The sequence below is a fragment of the Podarcis tiliguerta genome, assembly GCF_965153285.1.
Source record: "Podarcis tiliguerta genome assembly, chromosome: 2".
NCBI lineage: Eukaryota > Metazoa > Chordata > Lepidosauria > Squamata > Lacertidae > Podarcis > Podarcis tiliguerta.
This window is the reverse complement of record NC_139535.1, coordinates 62,525,414-62,552,632: the sequence shown is the minus strand read 5'-3', so window position 1 is coordinate 62,552,632 and position 27,219 is coordinate 62,525,414. Positions and strand designations below refer to the sequence as shown.

Sequence of the window (27,219 nt, the reverse complement as noted above, 5' to 3'; positions counted from 1 at the left end):
AGTGCAGGGTTGCGGCCTGACAGCGCGGGAATCCCACGTCAAACGAGCCCAAGGGGGCGAAGTTCCTGAGGCAAAAGTCGGCTTCGCCTTGCGCGCGCGAAAGAGGCGCTTCCTCAGGAGTAAGCCCGCCCAAGTTCCTCCTTCGGCGCCAGTGCAGAGCAGCCACACCAGGGCTGTGGGCGAGGAAGCCCGCGAGAGGGACCCGAGAGGGACAGGAAGAAGTTGCCGAGGCCCGAGGGCTCCTGACTCGCGTCATATGACCCAGCAAAGATGGCTGAAGGAGGGCAGAGTTGCGAAGTAGTACCTGCTGCTCCCGCCGCGGGAGAGAGCGAGGGCTGCGAAGCCGCCGCCGCCGCCGCCGCCCGGACCCCCGGCAGCGCGCCTGAGCTGAGGGGCGGCGGCGGCGGCAAAGAGAGGCCGGCCGAGGACTCGCGGTGGCCGGCTCCCATCCTCTCGCTGGCCAAGAAAGCCTCGGAAAACTTAGCAGCCGGCTATGGGAGCGCCCTGAAGTCCGCAGCCTTGGTAGGACTCGTGCCCAAACCGCCCAGCAATGACAGCCCAGCCAACCCAAGTAGGGCCATGCTTATTGCTTGTGATATTGAATTTATTTTTTTAGGGGGGCGGCGGGAGGAGTGCGAAGAAGCAGCAAGTGGTTTTATTTCCTAAACTGCCGGTGGGGGCGGTAGCGTTGGTCGCCCGGCGGAGGGAATACTTTCTTACAGTGTGAGCCAATATAAACATAAGGAGGTGGCTAGGCTTAAGTCAAGGCTGCCTCCATACGATGGATACCTTTATGTTTTTTTTCCCTTTTATTTGTGGAGGATGTGGGAAACATGATAGAAAACGTATAAAACGCACGTGGTGTGGGGAAAGCTGCCGCTTTCCAGATGTTGCTAAACTACAACTCCCATCATCCCTGGCCGCTTGTGCTGATGGGAGCTGCGGTTCTCCACTCCAGAAGCAGAGTGAGAATCCGCCCCCAGTCTGTCATGATGTTAGAACCATGGGCCACGTTCAACAAAGATTCAGGGCAGGGAAAAGGAAGTACCTCTTCACACACCTTCTGTTCTGGGATTGGCTACCGCAAGAGCTGGTGATGGTCACAGACTTAGATAGTGTTATCTTCCATCCATTATTCTGCTACCGTCCCCCCCCCCCCCCGCCCTGTAAAGCACTACCAACGGCTGCTAGTCATGATGGCTATTTATTGCCTCCAGTATAAGAGGCAGATAGGCTTTGTTCTTATCCAGCAGGGCTCTTTGTATGTACTTTTGTTTGATTGACCTAGAAACACTCCCCCCAAATTCCAGACTGAGGCTTTGTACTTGGTGTCACAGATACAGAAAAGCCACTCTGCACAGCAGAGAGCAGCGTTTAGAACATGGAGCCTGTTACCACTGCAAAGCACAAGGCTGTTGTGAACTAAAAGTGTGCCCCCTGCAAGAAGATGTTTGCTGCACTGAGAAGTGCAAGGAACAACGCCCAGAGGATTGCCAGGCGATGTGCCAGTGACTACTGGCTAAACCTGTGTCAGAGCATTTGGCTTGCTGCTGACAGTGGCAGTACTCACAAAATATACAAAGGCATGAAGAAAGCCTTTGAACCAACAGTAGAAAAAACTGCACCACTAAAAACCTCGTCTGGAGAGACCATCACAGACCACAGCAAGCAGATGAAGTGATGGGCAGAGAACTATCAAGAACTGTACTCACAGGAAAACATAGTCTTCAACACAGCTGTTGATAGCGTCCAGGCTCTGCCTGTCTCAGGTATGTGGGGAAGCCCTAGGACAGGATGGAATTCCAACAGAGGTGCTGAAAGCATGCCTCAATTTGCTCATGACTCACCTCCACGGACTTCTCTTGCAGTGTTGGGGAATGGGATCTGTGCCACAAGACATGTGTGACCTTCTACAAGAACAAACGTGACTGCCATGACTAACAATTACAGTAGCTTGCTGAGTACTTTCACGCATGTAGTTCTCAACAGATTACAGTCACTTGCTGACAGGGTCTATCTTGAGTCACAATGAGGCTTTGGAGCTCAGAGGTCAACAGTCAACATGATTTTCTCACTGCGCCAGAAAAATGCAGAGAGCAGGAATGCCCTATGTACATTGCCTTCATAGACCTGATGAAGGCCTTTGACCCTGTCAGCCAGAAAGGACTCTTCACACTGCTCAACAAGATAGGGTGCCCATCTAAACTCTACAAGATTACCATGTCCTTCCATGAGAACATGTGTGGCACCGTTCAGTATGACAGTTCATCCTCGGATACCTTCCCTATTAATACTGGTGTGAAACAGGGCTGTGCTCTCACTCCAGTTCTCTTTGGCATATTCTTCTCCCTGTTGGTCTCCCATGCCTTCTGTTTGACTGAAGATGGTGTGCACTTCCATTCAAGGAGTGACAGGGTGTCTGTTCAACCTGTCACGTCTCCATGCCAAACAAAAAGTGTGGTGGGTTATCATCTGCTAAATTTTGTTTGCAGATGAAGCAGCCTTGATAGTCCACTGCAAGAAAACTCTACAGAGACTCATCAACCATTTTGTCCAAGCCTGCATGGAGTTAGGACTTACCATCAGCCTTACGAAGACCGATATCTTGGGTCAAAACATTGCCAGCACTCCACACATCAGCATTGGTGACCGCACGCATGAGGTGGTAGACAATTTTGTCTACCTGGACTCCACCATAACCAGCAACCTGTCCATTGATGCTGAGCTAGACAAGTGTATTGGTACAGCAGCTACAGCAATGGCTTGTCTCCCCAAAAGGGTATGGGAAAATGTGATGCTTAATGACCAGGCTTGAATGTTGAGCATGCTGCTTTATGGAAATGAGTGATGGCCAAATTAACACCTGCCTGGAGCAACACTTCAATGCCTTCCATATGCACTGTGTCAAGATGATTTGGGGCATCCCATAGCAGGACAATCTCAAACAAAAATGTGCTCTTCTAAGCCCACATTCCAAGTTTTTTCACAGTTTCTCAACGAGGTCAATGCTGGCTTGGTCACATACACAGAATGAAAGATGTCAGCATCCCCAAGGATGTGCTTTACAGGAAGCTGGCTTCAGGCACTAGGCCTGTTGGCAGACCAACTCTGTGTTACAAAGATGTCTGCAAGTGTGACGTGAAGGCTGGCAACATTAAACTCTGCCGTGTGGGAATCTCTTGCAGACTACCATAATGCCTGGAGACAGACATTCAGGTCATGTATCCACAGCAGCAACCAGCGGAGAAGTGGCTGCTATGAGGAGTGCAGAGAAAAGAAATGCCATGGCACACCTGTAACAGCAAAACCAGGCACCTTCATCTCTCCCTGCTGCAATAAAACATGTCTCTCCCATATTGGTTTCTACAGTCACAGGAAGCACTGTAACTCTCCCAGTGGTTTGATGGTGCATTGCCTCTCGAAGCAGACAGATGCAAACAGCATGCTCAGAGTTCATCTCCTTCACATGTTCTAGTGTTGAGGTGTGGAACTGAAAATAGATTCAAGAACTAAACTCCAACAAACTCTTTGTTTGTTAAAATTTATACACCATTTGATTGTAGAAAATCACAAAGAGGTTTGCAAAAGATAAAACAGTAGTAGCAGACTGCATTTTATTTATTCTGAAGTTCATTAACATTTCTTTCATCCATCTATATTGATGTATAGATGTCTGGAAAACTCAGGTAATTTTAATCTGTTTTAGTATTTTAATTTTTGCATTGCAGGGGGTTGAACTAAATGACCTTTGGGATACCTTGGGAACTCTACAGTTCTATAATTCTGTGTATTTAAGAATGGTTGTTTTCTCCTGGAGTTTAGTTCAGTTGAAAAATGACTTGCACCGGTTTCCGCTTCCCTCTCCTTCCCTCTTTCCGTCCTCATTCTCCGGGGTTTAGAGGACACGAGCAGCCTCAGGTTTGTGGTTGGTGTTGGCAGGATGTTGGCTTCTTGGGCATTTAGTCTTCTTGGCAAGTGGGCCATTTCCACTTCAGTCTGTGTGAGAGCCCATGGGCATGGTTTTGCAAAACCAGAAGATTTCAGCCTGCCAGCTTACATCGATGTCGGGATGTTCCATTGCCTGAAGTTCAGTTTACAAAAAGTCTCTCTTCGGAGCAGAAGGCCCTGAAGGAGAAAGAGAAGGACTGCCCTTTCTTCTGCTGAGAAGGTTGCATTGTACCGCATCAAGTTCAATGAGACCTTTGCTGAAGTGAAAAAGGGGTCATCTGAATGGAAGACTATTCTCGGTGGGACACTCTTCTTTATAGGCCTCACTGCTTTTGTTGTCATTTGGCAAAGGATGTATGTTTTTGGGCCAATCCCTCACACTTTCACAGATGAGTGGGAGGCCATGCAGACCAAAAGAATGTTAGATATGAGAGTGAACCCAATTGATGGCTTCTCGGACAAGTGGACTACGAAAAGAATGAATGGAAAAAATAAATGCACTCCAGGGACCGCCACTCCTGTTCCGGCTTGAAATGTTGAAACCATTCCTTCATCTCCATGTGACCTCGCTGCTTCTGTGTATGGGGAAGAAAATACCCCTCTATTGAAAGAGAAACCTTTAATAAATGTTTGGTTTGCTTGAATATTAAAAAATTTAAAAAAATGACTTGCACCGATTGCCTGTATCAGGTGACAATGACTTAGATGAATATATAAAAACGTAATTGTGTAGAAATAGAGCATAAAGTTGTAACTACTAAATCTAGGCAACCAAAATGTTTTCTTCAATTATTAAAAGTCCATACATTTATAAATAAAGGCTGATGGATGTCAACTGTAGCTTACTCCAGGGGTCCTTTATCTTTTTTACCTTTACTAGTCTTATATATAATATTTGGAGTATTATCAAATTCCAGTAGGAAAAAAATCACTCTAAGGGTAAAGAAAAAGGGATCTCCTAGTGTAGAAATGTAACTCTTAAGTTAATTGGAAGGGAACAAGATGTGAGAGAGAGCTGTTACTATCAAGCCAGTTATGTAGGAAAATTAGGAGACCCAAATGTCTTGCCAAATTACCAGTTCCTTTCTGTGCATGTTTACTCAATGGCAAGCCTCATTGCGTTATTTGGGGCTTACTCCCAAACAACTGTGCACAGTATGTCCACCACTTGAGAATAAGTCCCATTGGGCTGTTTTATCATTCTTCTATTCCTGCAAAGGACTGGAAAGCTGGTTAAACATTTAGTCCTGGAACTTAAAACAATTTTCCGACACTGGGATGCAGGATTTGTATGAATAGTTGTGTTAATCTGTGTTATGGCAAAAACAGAATATTGTGGTACTGAAAAAATAAAAATAATCTTGTTAGGGTTGTATCAATTGAAGTTCAACTTGGAGTAAACCCACTGAAATGAAGGGACCCAAGTTAGTCATGGCCATCATTTTTAATGGTTCTACTCTGAGTGTGACTAACATTAGTTACAAACTTCAGGTTTTTTTAAGACACTGTATTTTTTATCCATGGTGTAAAATATTTTGGAGAAATAGAAGGCAATAAGGGCATGGAGAAATTCCCTACAACTAAATATAAGTACCTAGAAATACACAGAAACCTAAAAATAGAATAGTATGCCATTCCAGTAGTCTTAAATCATGTAAGTTTTCCATAGGTATTTGGTTGACCACCATGAGAATAGGATGCTGGACTAGATAAGACTTTTGGTGTGATCCAGCAAGGCTGTTCTTTATATTCTTACAGACAAAGACTAACTGGATTATTGTACCACCCCACCTAAGCTAACAAGCCCATCTTGATTACTGGAGCATTAAATCAGGGGTCAGCAACCTTTTTCAGCTGTGGGCCGATCTACCTTCCCTCAGACCATGTGGTGGGCCAGACTATATTTTGGAGGGGAAAAAATATGAATGAACTCCTATGCCCCACAAATAACCCAGAGATGCCTTTTAAATAAAAGCACACATTCTGTTTAGGGAAGCTTTTAATGTTTAATAGGTTATTGTATTTTAGTGTTTTGTTGGAAGCCGCCCAGAGTGGCTGGGGAAACCCAGCCAGATGGGCGGGGTATAAATAAATTATTATTATTATTATTACTCATGTAAAAACACCAGGCAGGCCCCACAAATAACCCAGAGATGCATTTTAAATAAAAGGATACATTCTATTCATGTAAAAACATGCTGATTCCCGGACCGTCCGCAGCCCGGATTGAGAAGGCGATTGGGCCGCATCCAGCCCCCAGGCCTTAGGTTGCCTACCCCTGCATTAAACCATATGATGCACTGCCAAATGGGCAGACAATGCACTTTTTGTAGCAAGTAAGAAAATAGCCTTATCAGGCTTTTGAGAAATGCAGGTGCTACAAACTTTTTATGAATTCTGATTTACGTAGGAATTCTTAAAATTTATATGATTCAGTTAAAGTACCATGACGAGTATTGTGGCTCTATTTTTTATGACATAAGCTTTCGTGGACTACGGTCCACTTAAGCAGATGGATTTTTGCTGCAATAAACTAACACAAAAAGGGATGTGGGTGGCGTTGTGGTCTAAACCACTGAGCCTAGGGCTTGCCAATCAGAAGGTTGGCAGTTCAAATCCCTGTGACGGGGTGAGCTCCCGTTGCTCAGTCCCTGCTCCTGCCAACCTAGCAGTTCGAAAGCACATCAAAGTTCCAGCGGGAAGGTAAATGGTGTTTCCATGTGCTGCTCTGGTTTGCCAGAAGTGGCTTAGTCATGCTGGCCACATGACCCAGAAGCTGTCTGCGGACAAATGCCAGCTCCCTTGGCCTATAGAGTGAGATGAGCACACAACTCCAGAGTCGTCCACGACTGGACCCAACGGTCAGTGGTACCTTTACCTTAAACTAACACAACTGGAATTTATGGCAATAAAAAGTGGCAATGCAACCGAAATATTCCCTCACTGATTTCTGCACAATCACAGTTAACTGAGTGTTTCAGAATTACCATCAAGAAAATAAAAGATAAAAACACCTCATCGTTGCTTGTACATTCACACTTTTTATACTTGATCTGTTCTGCCACTGTAAACTGCTGAAGGATAACTGCTGGCAGATTATTGTATCTGTGAAATGTTTTATTGTGAGTTTCAGGCTGCTGGGCATGCTTACTTAGAAAGAAGCTCCAATGAAAGCAACTAAAGTTGTTTCTGACTAAGGTTGTTGGTCCTTTGTTCTGTATTTTATGGTTTTAGGTTTTTTTGATGTTTTAATGATTTTATTATACACCACCATAATATTTTTAATGAGTTGGTGGTTTGTAAATACTCTAATAAATAAACAAGCCTGCAAATCTACCCACACTTATTTTGAAGGAAGCTACAGTGGACTCAAGAGGGAGTTGTGTATGAATACACACTTAAGATCAGACTATGCATGTTTGAGAAAGCAATATATGTATACTTTTATCAATTTCAGAAGTGTCTTAAACTTTTAAGTTATCAATTCTATACAGTGCTATATGAACTACTACCATTAAATGTTTCAGTTTGTATACATAAATTGCCTTTATGCTTAAAGCTGCCTGTGACTCTGTTTTAAATTAAATGCAACTCAAATTATCTCAAATGCTCTAAAATAGTCTTCATTTAAGGAATTGTCTCTCAAATATAACAAAACACCCCAGCCATTGCAAGGGCCTTTACTTCTGATTAAGTCTGCAGTTTTATGCTCACATCTGAAAGAAAGCCCCCATTGAACTCAGTGGAACCTGCTTCTGGGAGACATGCATAGATTTATAGTATCAGTCCGTTGGTGACTATCAATTCATTGGCTTGCCTGCTGCAGTTTTGCAAACCAGAACTCTTGACATTTTTAATTTTAAGCCTAAAAATAGTGAATGATCCGTTTTTACAATTCCTAAAGCTTGCAAAAACCATATTAAGTTCAGAATGCTTTGCTTCTGTCTAGCTGCACTGCAGGCAAAGTACCTAAGCACCTTAATACCATAACCGTAATGTAGTAAATTCAGTAGAAATTATTTCAGCTTCACATGACTTGTGTTCACTTCATCCACCAGAAATTTCGCCATAAAGTGTCATTAGGAACACATATCTAATACTGTACAAGGCTGCAATATAATTACGAAACATAAAATATTATACAGTATATCCCTTATAGTCCCAGGTGCTGAAACTGAATTAAACATACAGCTTTGCTAAGTGCCTAACAGAAACGAAGTGGTTCGTTTAAAAAGCCACTTACGTGGCTGAAATTGTACTGTTAATTATTCTTAGAGGTCTTGACTTTTATTTGAATTCTAGTGTTACCTTGTTGACAACAGTTCAAATTTTATTTCAAACTGGGAAAGCATTTCCCCCATATAGTTGAAACACATGAAATTGTCTAGCAGCGTCTTGAAAAAGATTATATTTGTCAGCCACCTAAGCTTTTTGAATGACGTTGAGGTGAGTGGGAGAAGGTGGGGAAAAATCATAATTTGCTACAGGGGAAAAATACACGCAAGTGTAAAAACACAGTATAGTACTATTATCCTCGCGTTTGGTTTTCCACGACGAGAGGAGGAGGCCTTTAAGAAAGTAACAGCGACCAAACAACTAAAATGGCGCCACCCCTCCCTTGTTTACAGTGTCGTGCTGCCTCTGCCCAAAGCCTCTTTTCCCCGTTTGCCCAATGAGGGCTGCGGTAGCGGCTGGGCCTTAAAACCATTTCCTGGCCGGTCGGAACATGGGAGGGCAGGTCGGTGGCTGTGACCAATCCGAGACACCGGCTTGTGCACCGCGCGTTCCGATTGGCTTGCAGGAAGGCGATCAGCGGCTTGGGTGCCTTTAACCAATGAAGGGCCTCTCTTTGGATTTTGAGGGGGAGGGAAGTGTTGCTCTGGTAACGCCAGGTGAAGGTGAGATACCAATGGGGAATTAAGCAGGGGGGAGGGGGTTATCGAGGCCTCTGCTTAGGGGTCGTATAAGTGATGGTGGTGGGTGGGAGCCTCCCTGGGGAACCCACGTTGCGGGAAGCTTATTAGTACTGAGCTGCCAAAATGCAGGTGTTTGTGTGTGAGCCAGAAAAAGACTACAGAGGAGAGCAGAAGGCAAAACATGCTCGGAAGCGGCTATTCCTCTGCTCCCCTCCTTCCAGCGTTGATCTCGCTGCTCTGATCCTTCTCCCTGTGAAGTTAAGATGCTTTCCTTTTCACTGCAGAACGCGGGTCGTACCAAGGCAGAATCCGCGGGGGCTTCCCTTTTAGTCTGACTGGCAGGTGTTTGTTTCTCTGTGTCACCATCCTTATGAGCTCTTCTGTGTGTATTTGGGCATAACTAGGACTGTCATTCTCATACGAGACACAAAATAGAATTAAAACATTGCACCAAAAATGTTTTCGCTGCTTTCTTTTTAACAGAAATTGGGATGGGAATAAGCGGCGTGTTTTAATGCTTGTGGGTATTTTAGACCTTAAAGGTCTGTGACTGCTCCTTGGTTTGTTAAATGTCTCTATTTCTCTCTCACACACGCCACCTAACTGCACCATTTCAACCCTTTCTAGAGTGCATCTGTTTCATGAACATTCACTGTCATAACAAGAGAGGTGTATATATAGTTCCTGATATATGAACGGAACAAATCTTGGATTGTTTTGGTTTTTCTATTACCTCTTTTCTCCTCCACCACCACCTCTGGCATATTTCTGTTGTGCTAAACTATGAAGCAAGATGGTGTTTTGTGGCGTTTGATGTTTTGAGAATAAGTCTATTAATCTTACATCAGTTTCTTTTCTGATATGTATGTGTATCTACATTTGTTCAGCAGCCAAATACCACATGATGGAAGAACGTTCAAACCTCATGAACATGATGAAATTGAGTGTTAAAGTCTTAATCCAGTCAGCTCTGAGTTTGGGTCGGACCCTTGATTCAGACTTTCCCCCCTTGCAACAGTTCTTTGTTGTGATGGAACACTGTCTCAAGCATGGACTTAAAGGTGAGCTTCCTTCCAATATTGGTTTCAAATAGTATATTTTTCGTATCCTTTTATGTATGTGCCTTTGATTATAGGCTTGCGACTTTAACCAGTTTATCTGGGACTATCCCCCACTGAATTCTGAATAGGCATATATAGGATAGCATTGTAAGAGTATTTTAATTGATGTGGATCTTTGCTTTAACTGTGCACATAAGCAGGCTAACCACCAGATATTTCTAGAAGTCATTAAAAAATGTGTGGTTTATGTCACGAGAAAATGCTTAAAAGGAGTAATAGATAAAGCAAAAAGAAATTATGTGTTTGAAGTGGAATTCATAGCCTGATTAATTCATCAATTTACCTATTACTAAGGAAACAGAAGTGGCATTAAAGCGCATCTGCTGGACCACTTACAGACCTTGGTCTAGAACTCTGTAGGATGAGAAATGGAACAAGTTTAATAGCATTGAGAGCATTGTTGTGTGTGGCACTAAAGATGACTCTGAACCCTTCCTCCTGCTACTTGTCTGCAAATGTGAATGTAGTAACTGCGTGACAGAGATGGACTGCCATTTTAAACTAAATGTTCAATCTAGCCACAGAAGTTTTACAATAAAATTGCAGAATGCAAAGTTGGGGGGTTGTTTTCCTACAAAGAACTTCATAGCACAATCATATATTACTTGAAAGTATTATCATACTGTGTTCAGTTGGTTTTACTTCCAGGTATGTGTATGCAGAATTGTAGCCTGAATGTGAGGTGTGAAAATACCTTAATTATGCAAGCGTATCCATGTTTACTTAGAAGTAAGTTCCACTATGTTTAATGATGCTTACTCCTTCCCTTGTTAAGTGTGCTTTCTGTGTTTGACATTTGCTTTATGTTCATTGATTTGTTGTGAACCTTTTTACTTTACACACATTAAACTGAAATAAAGCAACGTTATTTCCTTTCCATTGCCTCCCTTTTATCTAGCTAAGAAGAGTTTCATTGGGCAAAACAAATCATTTTTTGGACCTCTAGAGATGGTGGAGAAACTTTGTCCAGAAGCATCAGATTTAGCTACAAGTGTCAGAAATCTGCCAGAGTTAAAGTGAGTTTTAAAAGATTCAGGTTGAGGTTAGGGAAACAAATTGTTATAAGGAATGAGGTTGCTAATAGTATTCATGTACCTTCATAATATTTTATGGGTTGATTTGTTAACAAGATGATGGGCTAATTTCAAGTTAAAAGATGGGGAAAGTTTCACTGAAATTATCCTTTATTGACAGGGGTTTTCAGTGCTAATGCTGTTGTTGTATACAGTGACAGTTTAGCTACATTTTCCTGTCATCTAATGCTTTTACCAATACCGTTTTACATTTAAGACTGTCAAAATTATTACAGGTTTCTTTTTTCTTTCTTTATAAGAATTGTTGTGCCAATTCAGAGCAATGGGTTTTCAACAGGTGTCAGATGCCAGAGGGAAACATTAAAGTGGGTACTGGCAAAAAGTAATATTGATCTCAGTAGGACCTGCTTCAATATTAACTATTTAGACCTGCCCATATGACTTTCCCAGTAGTCAAACTTTCCCAGTTTGCAGTTCTTAGTACAGAAAGTATTGATCTGATATGTAGAGATCTTTCCTATTCGAATTAATTCAAGAGGGTTCCGGAAGCCTCTCTGTGTGAAAGAAACAAGCAGAAGGTTCATGATGTTTTGGTTATTCCTTCAGAGAAGCCGAGTACAGCTGGCTTAAACTGGTTTTCTTATCTCTTCTGGCAAGGTCATGCTGACTATAAAAATAGGCCAGAAGGAGCCTGGGTTTCACTTTTTCTCTTTCTTTTCCTACTGGTGTGGTATATGCTTAGTATTAAGGTTTAGACTTATTATAGGTTATTGTAAGTTTAAGTTAAGTCTGCTGCAACTGGATTTCTTATGGACAGTGCCAATCCTGAATGTATTGGATTTGTGACCATTATGTTCATTTGCCTTCAGTAGCAGTAAAGCTCTACTGGATGAAGTATTAATTGCCTCTGGTCTATTTTTTTGGAATCCTGCAAAGTGTTTAAGATTTTACTCTACTAACTATACATTGGAATCTGCTATGGGTCAATAAGGGTAGAATTTCATGACAATATTTCCTTTACTTAAATGTTCTTTCCAAATCTTCTGTAATAAGGTATTTCCAGTGCTTTTTTCTTAAAAAAAATTATTTAGGGGTACTCTCATTTTCCTATTCATATTGAAATACTGCCTTTCAATGAGGCCAAACTTAGATTCACAAAATGTTTAGGGGTATGCGTACCCCTAGAAAAAAAGCACTGGGTATTACAGTACTTATATTAATTGGTAATTCACTAATTAATCAGTTAAAGGAAAGGCAATGAATAAATGTGTAAGCCTAAATGTTTTTTATCTGGCTCATATAATAAACAGTTATCTGCTGCAGGAAATATGTCCTCATGGTAAACTGCAGAAACATTTATCGGATGCATTTTTATATACCAAGTGGATAGCATGTTTGATACCTGGTGTCCTTGTGGAATTGTAGGACCCCAATTGGAAGAGGCAGAGCTTGGCTTTATCTTGCTGTGATGCAAAAGAAACTGGCAGACTACCTGAAAGTACTCCTGGACCACAAGAATCTATTGAGGTATCTTTTGAACTTTTTATTATTATTCTGGAATAACACATCTTGCCACACAGGGAAGCATCTAAAGTAAATGAGTTTGATCCAGAGAAAAGCCTATGGAAAGGGGGCTGGCAGTCCTCAGCCCACCCCAGTGTCTCCCAACCCTTGAGAGAAGATTTTCAGAGGCTGCTGTTGCACAGGGTGTGGGGTGAGGGAGAACGCCAGCTTGCATTATCTCCCTTCTGTTACTATTACAGTGGTACCTCGGGTTAAGTACTTAATTCGTTCCAGAGGTCTGTTCTTAACCTGAAACTGTTCTTAACCTGAAGCACCACTTTAGCTAATGGGGCCTCCTGCTGCTGCTGCGCCGCCGGAGCACGATTTCTGTTCTTATCCTGAAGCAAAGTTCTTAACTCGAGGTACTATTTCTGGGTTAGCGGAGTCTGTAACCTGAAGTGTATGTAACCCAAGGTACCACTGTATTTTTAAATCTGTATTCAGCCTAGTGCTTGTATTCTGACCATAAAGTTGATAGGAAGGACTGAGCTCAGTATAATCTTTACTGAATTGTTCTTAATTGGGTGGATAATACAGTACCCCCCACAATAGTTATTAAATTATCTGTTTTCTTTCCTAGTGAATTTTATGAGCCTGATGCCTTGATGATGGAAGAGGAAGGAGCTGTGATCATTGGTCTGCTTGTGGGACTGAATGTCATTGATGCAAATCTCTGCTTAAAAGGAGAAGATTTGGACACCCAGGTAACTTAGGAGTAATATTTAACATTCACAAACCACCCTGTAGACCAGGAATAACTTGGGTTTTGGTAGTTCAGGCCTATATTATCCTAGTAGTCTAAATCTGTCTTGAAGCCGGGGGGGGGGGGTCATATGGTGGCATTAAGTAAGCAGAAGCAATTCTGCTCATTCAAGGTTGGACACCTGATATCTGCCACTTGTCCCTACTCACTGCCATATGGGAGAGCCTCCTACTGTGCTAAGGCCACTGTGTGTCTTTGTGTGTGAATTGAGTCCCTATGAGTAGCATTTCCAAAAGCACTTCTTGTACTATGAGCCATAGGGTTTCTTTTCTTTCCATTTTGTGGGGTGACCATATCCAGCACTGGTTGGTGCACTCCATGGAGGGTTGGTCAAGAATGAATGCATCCCCCAGGCTGAAAAAAGTTGGCCTCCTGTGCTTTGTTCCCTTAAAACTCATTTATTAGAATGTGAAGGAGAGGATAAGAAAAAAAGTAAAGCATAGCTAATCCTGTTGAGGCACTTAATTCAATTGTAAATAAATCTTATTTGTCTTTTCAGGTTGCAGTGATTGATTTTTCCCTGTACCTTAAAGATACACAAAACAGTGACAATAGCAAAGAGTATGTAAGGTTGAATTTATGTTCCTAATCTTTGTTTAATAGAGTTTTTAATTAAAGTAGATGAATCCATATTTAGGAATTTCTTTAGTTCTTTCTGAGAATGAGAGGAGTGGGAGAAATGGAATATAGAAAGGCTATTGACAAAAAAAAAATAGGGCAGAGGAAATATATAGAGGATCAAACATGCTAATTCTGGCTTCAGTGGCCTTCCCTCCAGTTCCACTCAAATGTGATTTTAAGGGCAGGCATCCTCTACCCAACCCCTATTTCTACACACAGGTCCTACACACCTATCTTGTTGAACTAATGGGGACTGAAGGAGCTATGCTCTGCTAACTGGGGAACCTGGACGAGCTGCATAGAAAACCTGTACATTTTATATTTGTATAACATGTATAATTCATAACAATGCATTAAAACTGCATCAATTGCAGTCCTGGGTGCTTTTCTGACTGAGCTTTTAAAACTGTGCTTTTTACCTGCTCTTAAATGTGTGGAGAATTAATTTTTAAAAACCCAGTTTCTTTGTGTCTTTACACATTGGTGTGCTATCTTTTCATATTGATAATGGTTTTTCTCAGCATCTCTATTTTGGGTGCAGCTGCAATTTGACCTTGCTGGCCAGAACGTGGGGCTGATTTTAACCCCCTGGAGTCATTTGTCCACTATCATTTTTTAAAAAATCCAGCTGCACATCTTGTTGACACCAAACTGGTCCTAATAAAGGAAGAGCATTTGCATATATAATGCATATGTAGTTTTTTGTATGATAACGTTCCTCTAATATAACATGACAAGTCTTGTGGCAAACTGACTATAGTCCACACAAAAAATTATTCCACAATGCATTTATTAGTCTTTAAGATGCCACAAAGCTCCTGTTGATTTTGCTGTGAGAGAACCTATATGGCTGCCATTCTGGAATGTCTCTAATATAAATGTTGCACTTGAGAAAATGAGTCGTTCTTTAAAATACCATCTTTATTTCAATATCAGAGATGGAGGCATTACTGCTGTGCTTGATCAGAAACATTATGTAGAAGAACTTAACCGCCATCTAAGGTAGGCTTCCTTGGTGAAAACTTGATTTCCCCCTGTCCTCTTCCCCTCCCCCATGTTTAAAATCACAGCTTTAGCTACGGCAGCAGTTTAAGGAATGCTATACTATTGAAAAAAGGGTTTCATGCTTATTCCTTCAGAGGGATCTGCCCCTTTTCTTCGTACAGTGGTACCTTGGTTTACAACCATAATTTGTTCCGGACGTCCAGTTGTAAACCAAAACAGGTTGTAATCCAAGGCACGCTTTCACCAATGGGGCCTCCCCAAAAAATTGGTTGTAATCCAAAAATAAAAATAAAAAATGGGTTGTAATCCAAAAAATGGGACATGGACTCCCGGGTTTGACATGGTTGTAGTCCAAGGTACCGCTGTACTATCTTGCTCTTCTGGCACCTACTTCTGCTAGCCTTGTAACTCCCCTACTTTGTTGTTGTTGTTTAGTCGTTCAGTCGTATCCGACTCTTCGTGACCCCATGGACCAGAGCACGCCAGGCACTCCTGTCTTCCACTGTCCCCTACTTTAAACCCCCATATTTGCAATCCAATAATATTTTTCATTAATTTTCTTAAACTGTGAGCGCTAAGTGTTGCGGGGGGGGGGGGGGACAACAGAATAAATCTTGGTTGCTTAGACTTCCCTTCAACACTTGGCATTTTTTTGAGTGGCAAGTATTAAGCGGGTCTTGGTAATCTTTTTGTCTCAGTTGCACTGTTGGAGATCTGCAGACCAAGATAGAGTGCCTAGAGAAGACCAATTCAAAGCTCCAAGAAGAGGTTTGTGGTGCTCAAGTTTATTTCAGTCACTACTGGTGCCTGCTCCTTTTTGAAAATTTTGAAGTGACTTCCTTCTTGAAACTGCGAATCTTATCAAATGGGTTTCCTGAGCAGAGCAAAACTGATATGAATTGGGAAGCTGGAAAGGTCATGGTGAGGAGAGCCAGATAGTTCATTTCCCCTCGTATACAACCTAAAGGTACATGGAACATAGGAAGCTGCTTCTATACCAAGTTAGACCATTGCTCCATCTAGCTTAGTGTTGCTGACGCTGACTAGTAGCAAGTCATCAGCGTTTCAGAGGGGAGCCTTTCTCATCTCTACCTGGAGAAGCAACTGCTCTGCCATTGAGCTACAGCGCTTACACAGTGTCTGAACTAAGAAAGACTTAACCATTTTAAGACTGAGAAGTTTTCCCTCTCATGCATCCTTTCTGAAAGGAATGTTCATCAACTGAAAAACTTGCCAGTTTCTGTCTTGGAATAATAAAAGTTATGTGTATCCAGCTTAGTGACTGAATTATGAAATATGAGCTTGCCTGGTCTTAATTTCAGGCTGCAGTTGAATGGGATGTTTTTAAATATTCATCCAGATGATGCATGGTGGTTTGCCTTCTCTCTTCTCACACCCACCTCTGTTTGTCAGCTGGCAGCAGCAACTGATCGGATCAAGGCACTTCAGGAAGAGCAGCAGGAGCTGAAGCAAGAAAATGAACTAATCCGTGAACGAAGCGAAAAGCATGTCGAGGTCAGATACAGTATGTAGCTGATGTGTGTGGAGGTCCACCTAGGAGGTTGTTTTCCATTTAAACATTAGCATACCTCTGTAGGTCACTTTGGGCAGAAGAGTCTCCTTTAAGTCCCTAAAATATCAGGAGCCTGCAGAAGGACTTTCAGTGTGGCTGCCTCTGTTTCGGGGAACATCTTAGTTGAAATACAACAGGCACTCTGTATTTGTAGCTTTTAGAAACAATTGAAAACATTTTTGTTGCAACAAGCTTTTCCAGGTAGATTATTTTATATATTCAGGACAATTCATAAATTAATAAAACAACAATAATACGAGACACATATCTTCCTGTAGTTAATACCGTCTGTAGATATAAAATAATTTCTAAATAAATATAATTTCTCTTGTGAGAAACTTACCTACTCTAATCTACCAACAGGTTGATTTCTCAAATAACCTTTTATTCTAGGTAACAAAACAGGACACCAAAGTTGAACTGGAAACATACAAGCAGTCAAGGCAAGGCCTGGATGAAATGTACAGTGATGTCTGGAAGCAACTGAAAGAGGAGAAAAGAATCCGAACGGTGAAACACCATAATTCATTAATGGAGTAAATCATTGTTTGTTCGGTTTCTGTATGCACCATCATAGCAAGCTTGCTTGGATGCTGTGCCAAGGGTCCCCTGATCCCTCTTTGCGACTAGGGGGGTGGGGACTACTGGGGGTGTGCAGAATAGTGTCAGCATGCTTTCAGAAGCAACCTTCAGCTTCTTTTGATTCCAGCCATTGTCACACAGTCTATAAAAACACAAGTTCACAAGTTCACACAGGTCAGGTTTTACACAGCTCAACAGAAAATATTTGTTATTTATGCAGATTTGAATTTTATTTTTAAAGGAGCTGGAAAAAGAGCTGGAGCTGCAGATTGGAATGAAAACAGAAATGGAAATTGCTATGAAGCTCCTGGAGAAAGATACTCATGAAAAACAAGACACTTTAGTGGCCCTTCGCCAGCAGCTGGAGGAAGTTAAAGCTATCAATTTGCAGATGTTTAATAAATCTCAGGTAAATTTGTTAAGTAAATGGAGAAGCAACCTATTCACTAGGCATGAGCATAACACTTTAAATGTGTACAGTGCATTCTGATAATTAGCTTCGTCCTTGCAACAGCCCTGTGTTGTAGCACAGGGGTGGCCTGTGTGCAGCCCTCCATATATGTTTGGACTTTAACTCCCATCATTCCTGACTGCTGGCCATGCCGACGTGATGGAGTTATGGTCCCCAACACAGGTGGTCACCACACTGGCTACCCTTGACGTAGGATCACTATTGTGCTCAGGTTTATAAATGGGGAACTGAAAAGGAGAGTGGCCTGCCCAAGCCCACACATTATTCCTTCCCCTTATACGCTGGCTTCAGTGGAGAGATCCTGGTTTGTTTAAACCAGAGTTCCCCAGTGCACCCAAATGAACCAAAGTGAGCATGGCAGGAAGCGTGCATACAGACCTGATGCTCATTCCTAGCTTCATAAACCATGGCCCTCTGTCTCAACTGCATATGCCTTCTGGTTCAGTTATATAGAAGTTTCTTACATTAATTTTTATTGTGGGGATTTGTCACCCTGTTAGGTACAATGTCAGGATTCTGAGTAGACCCAACCAACCTTGCATGAATATTTCCTTTTTGGTGGAATTTAACATTGCACTCTTCCAATAAGCATTTCATCTTAGTAATTTGAACAATCCCCCCCCCTTTTCTCCCCCTGCACTCTGTTTGGAGTGGGGATTCTCATGACACGCCTTGACTCAATTAGGGCGTGTGTTTAGAGGGATCCCCATTGCCCAAACAGAAGTCCTTGCGCAGGGCTTCCACTGACAGGGCTGATAAGATGATTCCTGCGCTTTTCATGTACTCAATGATGTATAGTGAGCACAACATTCATTCACATTCTTAGTGGCTGGAAGAAAAAGAAAACTTCCTGCTTACAAGTAAGGGCCTCTTAACATGATGCAGTTGAAAGGCAGGAGATTGCTTAGCTAAACATTCTTTAGCCATGACAGCCGGGGAAACATGGCTCTTGATTTCTCTCTAATCAGCTTAGTTTTTCAGTCACTTGTTTTGTCCAGGAGGTCTGAAGACTGCAATGTCTGTGTACATCTCTGCTTATTGTTTGGATGATAGATAGTATTAAGGGTCAGTGAGAGAATCCCATTAATCTTTTTTTCCCCCTCTGAGATGCCTTAAAAGTATGTGAGAGACTCACGTGGTTTGTATATAGACGTAGGATGGGGCTTGCACAATAGTGATTTCCTTGTATTAATTTGGCTTTAGCTTTTGGGAGGCTGTGGGGTATTAAACTTATTTTCAAATGTCTCATTCATCTTTTCTCGATCCCAAGGTTAAGCCAATTCCTTGATTCTTGCCTCCAGGTTGCCTGTTCTAGCATTACAGTAGTGAGGCAACTTTATTCTCTGCCTTTTGAAGTGGGAAAAAAACCAATTTCAGTATGAAGAGGGAGACATGATGAAGTCCCTGACCTGTTTCATTACTAAGCTAATCATATATGGACCTGGAATGCTTTGGGTTTTGTAGTCACAGAACAATTTTGCAGTGAGCCGTTTGATTCTTTCCCTCCAGAATGCAGAAGGTTCGTTGCAGCAGAAAAGTGAAGCAATATCATCCTTTGAAGGCAAAACGGATCAAATGATGTCTTCTGTCAAGCAGATGGAGGGCAGGTAATCCCTTCCACAGGCCTGATTAGCTGTGACCTGCCTAATTCCCCAATTTTTAATGTTTCCAAAGTCCATATTAGTTTCCTTTCATGGGCACAACATATTTCTAGGAAAGGCATGGATGACCCACTGACCTATTTCCTGTAATCCCCTTTACCTATCTGTGATCAGGAGTGGCATGGCCAGACTCCCAAGGGCCATGTAGAAAGCCCTGGAGGGCTTAATTTGGCCCCTGAACCTGAGGTTCCTCACCCCTGTGCTAGATGCTGAAGAAGGATAAGGCAGACATGTGAGAAAGTTCAATGTGGTGGGAAAATCAGGGGAGGGAAAGGAAGAGAGCCATGCAGGGGAGGCTTGGGGTGCCCTTGGGCGGAGTGGAAAACTGATGAATCTGCAAGGCAAGTTGTACTTTTAAGAGAATTGTTCATTTATATGCCGCGTTTCTGCCAGTGCACCCTAAGGTGATTTATGCTTTTAACATACTAAAACAACAGTTTAAAAGCATAGAACAGGATTCTCTCAGGCCACTCGATGGTCCCTTCAGGAGTTGATGGCATGAGCTGCCTGGCTGCCTTTTCTACTTCAATCCATCAGGGCACATGGGGCTTAAATAGCTGTTAGGACCGTTCACTGAAGCACCGTTCAGTGGTGGTCTCCTTAGGAGCTGAAGACATAAGCTTATTGGCCCAATTTCCCCAAGCTCAGGCTAGGACTGGTGAACATCTGTCTCCTTGCTAGACAGGGTAACTTAGACAGACCCTTGTGGACCAGAGTGCTGAAGGCCGACCTACCTACCCTGCAGTAGCTACTGACATGGTATGAAATGTTTGTGCATAATATAACATGTTAATGCATGACAAGGGTGTGTTCAAAGGTGGTAGGCAAGAGGGAAAGCCTACTATAGTTCTATGTAACGTGTGTGTGTGTGTGTGTGTGTCTTTTTCTTTTTTAGATTGCAGCTTGCAGAAAAGGCCAGGCAGGTTGCAGAAGAAAAAAATGTCAAACTGAAACAAGAACTGGGTGGCAAAATTGTGACCTTGAAACAGCAGCTAATCCAGCTGGATAACAAGTGGTAACCTTGTGTTATGTATTATTTATCCTTGGTTTTCCTGGAAACAGGGCGTTTAATTCACAGCTTAAATGCCTCACAAAATCAGCTAGCCACAAAGCTAACATGATGCATCAGCGTAGCAAATTAGTTGACACTAAACTTTCTAATATGATATGGGAGCTGGGATCGTTTTGAACTGTCATTTCTTATGCATTCTTCCATATATTCCTTCGGATTGATTGTGCCTGTAGTTTCTAAGGGCAGGGCCTGGTTTAACTTGTTGCCACTCTTATTGGCTGGGACTACAGAAATGAAGAACTGCATAGCTATTTTCGTGCATGTCCCAAAGGAGCCTATGAATTTGGATTTCTTAGCAGCGCTCAGCTCAAGAAACATGGCAAATGACTCGTGAAACAGAGATGTTCCAAAATGAGGCTGTGCTGTTAAAAGAAAACATCACCCAGAAACTCACATGCCTAAAGTAGCTCTCTGGATCACAGCCACTCAGTTGGATCCAGCAAAGAGCCAGTGGAAAGGGGTGGGCAGAAGCAGGCTTTCCCATCTCCTTATCCCCCTGGCAGCCCCAGATAAGCTTCTGCAAGTTTGATTCCCCCTGCTATATGTGGTGGGGGAGGGGGTTGAGGGGTAAGGAGCAATTGTTTAAAAGTGGACATAGAGGCCTTCCGTGAGTTGGAATTTTGCTTGTGGAAAGTGCCTCTGCTCAATTTTGCAGGGATCACCCCCTCCCATGCCACAGCCCCCCCCCCCCATTTTCAGCGGGCCCCAATCTTCATAGACATCTCTGGGGCTGCTAGGGAGAGGCAAAAGCAGGAAAGTCACTGTCCACCCCTTTCCATAAGCTTTTCTCTACCTCATCTTTGGCGATCACTCGTCGTTGAGTAAGATTGTCTTCCATGAACACGTTCTTCACGGTGTCTGTAGGTGACTGTGGAGGCCAGTTCTGTAACTGCACATCCTTCCACAGTGGGGACGTAGATTTCTGGGCAGGAGTTGATCATGGTGAGGGTTTGCCAAACCTGCCTTCCTCTTAGCTCATTTCTCCCTTTCGTCCTGAGTTTGAGTGTCTTCAAAGTCCATGACACCTTTGGTAAAGACTGTTCTCCAGTTGGAACACTTGCAGGCCAGTGTTTCCCAATTGTCGATGTCCATACTATATTTCTTAAGATTTGCCTTGAGAGAGTCTTTAAATTCTTTTGTTGACCACCAGCATTACACTGTCCATTTTTAAGTTCAGAATAGAGTAGTTGCTTTCAAAGACGATAATCAGGCATTCGAACAACATGACCAGTCTGACGTAGTTTGACACTGCTGATCTTTGCTTCTTCCAGTACACTGGCATTAGTTCACCTGTCTTCCCAAGTGATATCCACTATCTACCTAGAAATTCAAAACTCCTCCCTTGTGGCATCAGGAGCATGCTACCTCACCCCACCCCCATAATTATTTCAAGAATTTCTAGCGAAGTAAACACTGCTGTTAAACATGCTTTGTTTCTAACTTGGTGTTTGTTTGTTTGGTCTCTGAATTTAAAACAGTTTAACTCTTGAGAGAGAATTAAAATCCGAGAAAGAGCAGCGGCAGACTCTGCAACATCAGCTGCATCAAGAAAAGGACACTACAGCTTTGCTAAAAACAGAACTGCAGCAAGTGGAAGGGTTAAAAAAAGTAAGTGAGCTGGAAACCCAAATTGTAGCCAGACCAAATGCTGTAGTCCTGAACCTCTGTAGGGCATCAACTTGAAGAATGCAGGACAGGAAACGTGGGGAAGTAACTCAGGTGCCTTTCTACTAGTATGTAGCATGGCAGATTCTCTCCTTTAAGGGTACAGGGTCGTTGTAAGCTACTGGTTCAAGAACACTTAACGACCAGGGAAGAACTGTTCTTTCTCTGATCAGCAAATGATCAAGTGAGCATCCTCTTTAGGCTGAGTAAAGCCAGTCTTTTGGCAACATTGCCATGGCTAAGACTAGGAGCCTTTCCACACGCAGGTTTTTTAGACATATTGGAATGTTGTTCTTAATGGTTAAGGCGAAGTCAACCATTCATTGGCTTAATAGCAAGGTAATACATTTTTGCAAACGGCAGGTAGTCAGTTTTTCTCTCCCTCACCTAAAAGTGATAAGGCTGAGATCTTATCAGTCAAGTTCAAAATAGCAGAGGAGGAAGAGGAATTCCCTAATGAAAATTATATAGCCTTTTTTGTGTTTTGTTTTATAGGAGTTGCGAAAACTGCAGGAAGAGAAGCAGCAATTGGAAAAGGTCTGCGAAGAACAGGAGCAAGCCCTTCAAGAAATGGGGCTTCACCTTAGCCAGTAAGCATGTTCTGATATTGGGCCCCTTTCTGTTCATCTCTCCTTCCCAGAGAAGATGCATTATTGAGTTAACTTGTGTAAAATAAGAATAATAGAATTGGAGAGTAGGTAGGGATTGCCAAGGGTCATCTAGTCCAACTCCCTGCAATGCAGGAATCTCAACTAAAGCATGTTTTATATGGCAATTGTTTGTCACGGCTACGCCAGTGTTTCCTGCAGCAAATTGCAGAAGCGCAGCTGTAAACAGGAGGATGCACACCATGTGACTCCAATTTCAAACATAATTTACAGACCTGCTGGATCAAAGGTCCATCTGGTCCAGCTTCCTGTTCTCAGTGGCCAACCAGATGCCTATGGGAAGCTCACAAGCAGGATCTGAGTGCGAACTGCTTGTAGTTCCTGGCAACTGGCATTCAGAGGCATACGATCCCTAGGGTTGGAGGTAGAGCATAGCCATCATGGTCAGCAGCTTTGGATAGCTTTAGCCATGAATTTGTCTTTCAGTCATCAAAGTTGCTCCTTCGTGGGAGCAAATTCCGTGATTTTAGCTCTGAATAAGCAGCACCTCATTTTGTCTTCCTAAATCTTACAGTATTCTTTCATTGGATGGCCCCAGGTTCCTATTATTACGAGAGGGGGAGAAAACCTTGCTATTGCACAGCGCGAAACAATAGAGGATGCTGCTGTTAAAAGTTAGTAAGATGCTGCATAGGGAGCAAGTGATTCAGAAACATGCTGCTGGGATGGAAATATGGGTGGTTCAAGGCAACTTTTTGGTCCCTTCGATTTGGAATGTGTTTCCTTCTAGAACCATTTCTCCAGTCTGAGAGCTTGCATATCAGTAAGAGGATGAGCTACAAATTGGAAGTCACTGGTCTGAAACACTCCTCTGCCATGATGAACTCACCAAGTTGCCTTCGACTAACCACTATTTCACCCTTCGCTAGCCCCACTCCATCTGCAGTGTGGAGATGATGATGATGATAATAATGGACCTTGCGGGGGTTATTGTAAGGATCACCATACAGTGTATGTGGTGTCCCCTGAATACTGTAAAGCACAATACAAATGTAAAATGTTGCTATTAATTTTATTATTTTTTCTAGATCCAAGCTTAAGATGGAAGATATTAAAGAAGTGAATAAAGCATTAAAGGTATTGCAGCTTTAACAGCATTCTGGCATTCATTAGCAAGCTGGTTGGTGATTGCTGCTGCTGCTTCATTATTTGCATCTCTGCCCCTGCTAGCATGGGATACTTTGCCTCAGTTATCAGGAGTGTAGCATTTTCAAACTTGTAGTGGCAGCTTTTAAATACCTTAATTTTTTATTTTTCTCATGCTCTTTGGATGCTTATTCAGAAACAAGTTCCATTATGTTCGATTGGCACTTACACCTAGTTAAGTGTGGATAGGGTACCTACCAGCTTACCGTATTTTTCGCACCATAGGGCGCACCGGACCATAGGGCGCACCCAGTTTTTAGGGGGGGAAATCAAGAAAAAAAAAAACTTTTTCCCCCCAGCCCCAAAGAGCAGCGTACAGGCTGCGCACAACCTCTCCCTGCCGGAGGGGTTGCGCGCGGCTATGGCACAAGCCAAGGCAGCAAGCAGGATGGATCCCGCTCACTGTTTTGGCTTCCTCTTTAGCCTCGCGCAACCTCTCCTTGCCAGGAGATGCTGCGCAGGGCTAAAGAATCCATAGCCCCGTGCAGCCTCTCCTTGCCAGAGGGGTTGCGCACAGCTATGGAGCAAGCCAAGGCAGCGAGCGGGATGGATCCCGCTCGCTCTTTTTGGCTTCCCCTTTAGCCCCGTGCAGCCTCTCCTTGCCGGGAGCTGCTGCGCAGGGCTTTTCCTGGCTTTCCTGGGAGGTGGTTGGATTCCTTCACCTCTCCCAAAAGCCCGCAGAAGCCACGCAACCCCTTTAAAGAGATTGCGGCTTCTCCTGGCTTTTCTGGGAAGTGGGGGAATTCCCCCACCTCCCGCAAAAGCCCGCAGAAGCCGCACAACCCCTTTAAAGAGATCGCAGCTTCTCCTGGCTTTTCTGGGAAGTGGGAGAAGGGACTGATGCGGCCAGTCAGTCCCTTCTCCCTCCTATGGAAAAGCCCGCAAGAGCGCACGGAGCTTGTGTGCGGAGCTCTTGGGGGCTTTTCCCACCTGCCTCCCCCCTGCATTCGCTCCATAGGACACACATTTTCCTTTGCTTTTTAGGAGGGAAAAAGTGCGTCCTATGGTGAGGCAGGGAGGGGGGAATGCTAGATATACTTGATGCTATGGCTAGGCCAACATTACCTAGACAACCATTCAGCCACTTTGAAGCCTACAGTTCACTGATGTCTTACATGAGAAGCTGTATATTGAAATAATTCATTTTGTTTTAGGGTCATACATGGCTAAAAGATGACGAAGCAACCCACTGTAAACAATGTGAGAAGGAATTTTCCATTTCAAGAAGAAAGGTAATATAAAGGGCTAACAAGCCTCCTGGTAAAATTCTGAATTATTCCATGTATCTTGGAGAGCAATTTCTAAAGCACGACCTCCCTTTATAGAACAGCAACAAGGAGCATCAGGGATGAAAGTGCAGAAAAAGTAAAGTTGAACCTTGAAGCACATCTACTAATGGTTTTTTACACCCTGTGGAGTTTAGATTTGTAACAGCCCAGTTCAGTCCCGAGACGTGCATCAGCAAACAAGTACTTGGTGGATACTATTATGTTTTAATATCAGACCTGATACTAAGTGATGTTCTGGGGAATGTATATCAAAATTGGAGTGCCACCGCTGAGGAATGATTTCCTCAGTTGAATTATCTTAATGTACAGACCTGTACAAAAGGAATAGCTCCTCCTCAAAACAATCCAGTAGTAAAATCAGCAGCAACTTGACCACTTTTGAAAACCTCCTCCTAACAGCAAAGGGACACGGCAAGGGGATGGTATCCACAATATACAAAATACTGCTCCAAAATCCCACAACACCAAGGTCTCAGATCAAATGAAACTGTTCTGTAGAAAATGTGAAAAAAGAGGCAACGTGGTACTTTTGTAAACTGAGAAATCTTTTAATATTTTTTTTAAGGAGCAGCTCCTTTGGGGCTATGTTAAGTTTGCAAATTTAGAATCATTTTACAAAGCCGGGAAACCATACTTATACCCTAGATAATAAATACGAAATTATCTGAAATGCATTCTGTTGATTGAGACCATAGGCTTTATGTTGTTTACAACTCTCCTTTGATTTCAGCCCAAACTTATTTATTGTAGCACTTCAGGAGTGAGGGCTGACTTTATTTCCATTTATCTTAGCGAGACTTGCAGTTTCCTTTGATTTGGAGCCTATATTTAAGAATTGCTTTTGCTTATAGTCCTAATACTGTGTTTTCACTACCTTTGCAGCACCACTGTCGAAACTGCGGTGACATCTTTTGCAACACTTGTTCCAGCAATGAGCTTGCACTTCCATCCTATCCAAAGCCTGTACGAGTTTGTGATACTTGCCACACTTTACTGCTTCAGAGATGTTCATCTTCTTCTTAAAGACATTGGCTTGCCCACAGGAAAATCATTTAAAACCGAGAATGAACCAAATGTGTAATAGGATTTATTGGGAATCTAAATGCCACCAGTATGTATCACACAACTTTCTTATGGTACTAGTTTCCCATGATAGAATGGGACATGAGGTTTCATTTATACAAATTGGGCTTACAAAAATAATAAAAACTGATAATGCATAGAATCAAGTGCCAGAGATAACTCTAAATGTGCTCAATGTGCTGCACTCTTGAGATGCGGTCATACTTCTGGTTTTGTTTTTAAGATGTAAAAAGCTATCGTTTGTATTTAACTTTGTACTTTGACATTTGTACATTTGACCTCTAAAATACATTACTTTTCTCAACACTTTAATCCCTCTACCTATTGTAACAGCTCCACTTAAAAATTCCTCTAGATTTATATGTTAAAGAAAAAATGTCAATCTTAGCCCCTACGTAATAATTTTTTAAGTAATGTATAAAGAATGTGCCTTTACTTCAAAAGTAAATAGAGTATATAGTGTTTCTAAAGCACCTACAAAATAGTGATTACGCAATAAAGACTTAAATGCAATTAAACAAGTTCATCAATATTTGCAAGTTTCTTGCAATTCAGATTTAACAGTGACTTCAACCACGTGCAAAAAATTCATATGGCAAAACTTGCTTACAAGGTGGTGATATGAACTGCAATGGTGTAGAACAGAAGCCAACAAACATGTCAAAGCAAAGAGGATCTTTTCCTTTACATTTGTGAAAGTTCAAAGAAATGTGAAGCAGTGGTGTATGCAGTGATGATGTCCATTAGCAGGACTTCCACCTGTAAACATCTCTTCTGGGGTTTTTCCCAACCTCCAGAGCAGACTGGTTGGGGCTGTTATGGGGAGATGGGACCCTTCTGTTAGCACAAGATCCTCTTGTAACAGGATGACTTCACTGGAGACAACCCCGTGTAGCCCTTAAGTGTCCTGGTTTCCATTCAGGTTTAAGTTGGTCTACAGCAGTCTTTATAGGTAACAGCAGTCATGTGACACAGGCACATGTGGGAATGAAAAGGCACCCCAAGTAGTTCCCTGAATCTACACAAGCTAACCAGAA

At 42.5% G+C, this 27,219-nt stretch overlaps 2 protein-coding genes and 1 pseudogene across 9 annotated transcripts in view; 2 read left to right on the top strand and 1 right to left on the bottom strand.

Annotated features, from left to right (window-relative positions):
- Positions 1-675, bottom strand: part of ADAMTS2 (ADAM metallopeptidase with thrombospondin type 1 motif 2) — a 331,712-nt gene extending 331,037 nt beyond the window's left edge. The window contains exon 1 of the mRNA XM_083428527.1: positions 305-675. The gene's annotated coding sequence lies outside the window, so the exon portion shown is untranslated. The remainder of the gene's footprint in view (positions 1-304) is intronic.
- On the top strand, positions 5-26,703 carry RUFY1 (RUN and FYVE domain containing 1). 7 transcript variants are annotated; one of them, XM_083428531.1, is made up of 18 exons: positions 5-571; positions 9,752-9,925; positions 10,884-11,001; positions 12,445-12,546; positions 13,163-13,286; positions 13,845-13,906; positions 14,903-14,968; positions 15,670-15,739; positions 16,385-16,486; positions 16,938-17,054; positions 17,368-17,535; positions 19,108-19,205; positions 20,155-20,274; positions 21,810-21,939; positions 22,492-22,586; positions 23,693-23,741; positions 24,965-25,042; positions 25,982-26,703. In XM_083428531.1, exons 1-18 carry the CDS (start codon positions 271-273, stop codon positions 26,120-26,122), a joined length of 2,115 nt encoding a protein of 704 aa, XP_083284657.1. In that variant the 5' UTR covers positions 5-270; the 3' UTR covers positions 26,123-26,703. The 7 variants fall into 7 exon arrangements, with proteins under 7 accessions (XP_083284657.1, XP_083284658.1, XP_083284661.1 ...); XM_083428532.1 differs by having other exon boundaries at positions 153-571; positions 9,755-9,925; XM_083428535.1 differs by having other exon boundaries at positions 389-522.
- On the top strand, positions 2,523-4,592 carry LOC310672053 (cytochrome c oxidase subunit 4 isoform 1, mitochondrial-like; annotated as a pseudogene). The gene has a single exon. The product of its transcript is annotated as a cytochrome c oxidase subunit 4 isoform 1, mitochondrial-like (transcript).
- Positions 26,704-27,219: the final 516 nt, after the last annotated feature.

What these genes read in the sequence shown, in the direction of transcription:
- RUFY1 (XM_083428531.1), top strand. Translation starts at nt 271, where the DNA reads ATGGCTGAAGGAGGGCAGAGTTGCGAAGTAGTACCTGCTGCTCCCGCC. An exon ending in ATCCAGCTGGATAACAAGTG is followed by an intron (nt 20,275 to 21,809) that starts GTAACCTTGTGT and finishes AATTTAAAACAG; the next exon opens with TTTAACTCTTGAGAGAGAAT. An exon ending in AAGTGAATAAAGCATTAAAG is followed by an intron (nt 23,742 to 24,964) that starts GTATTGCAGCTT and finishes ATTTTGTTTTAG; the next exon opens with GGTCATACATGGCTAAAAGA.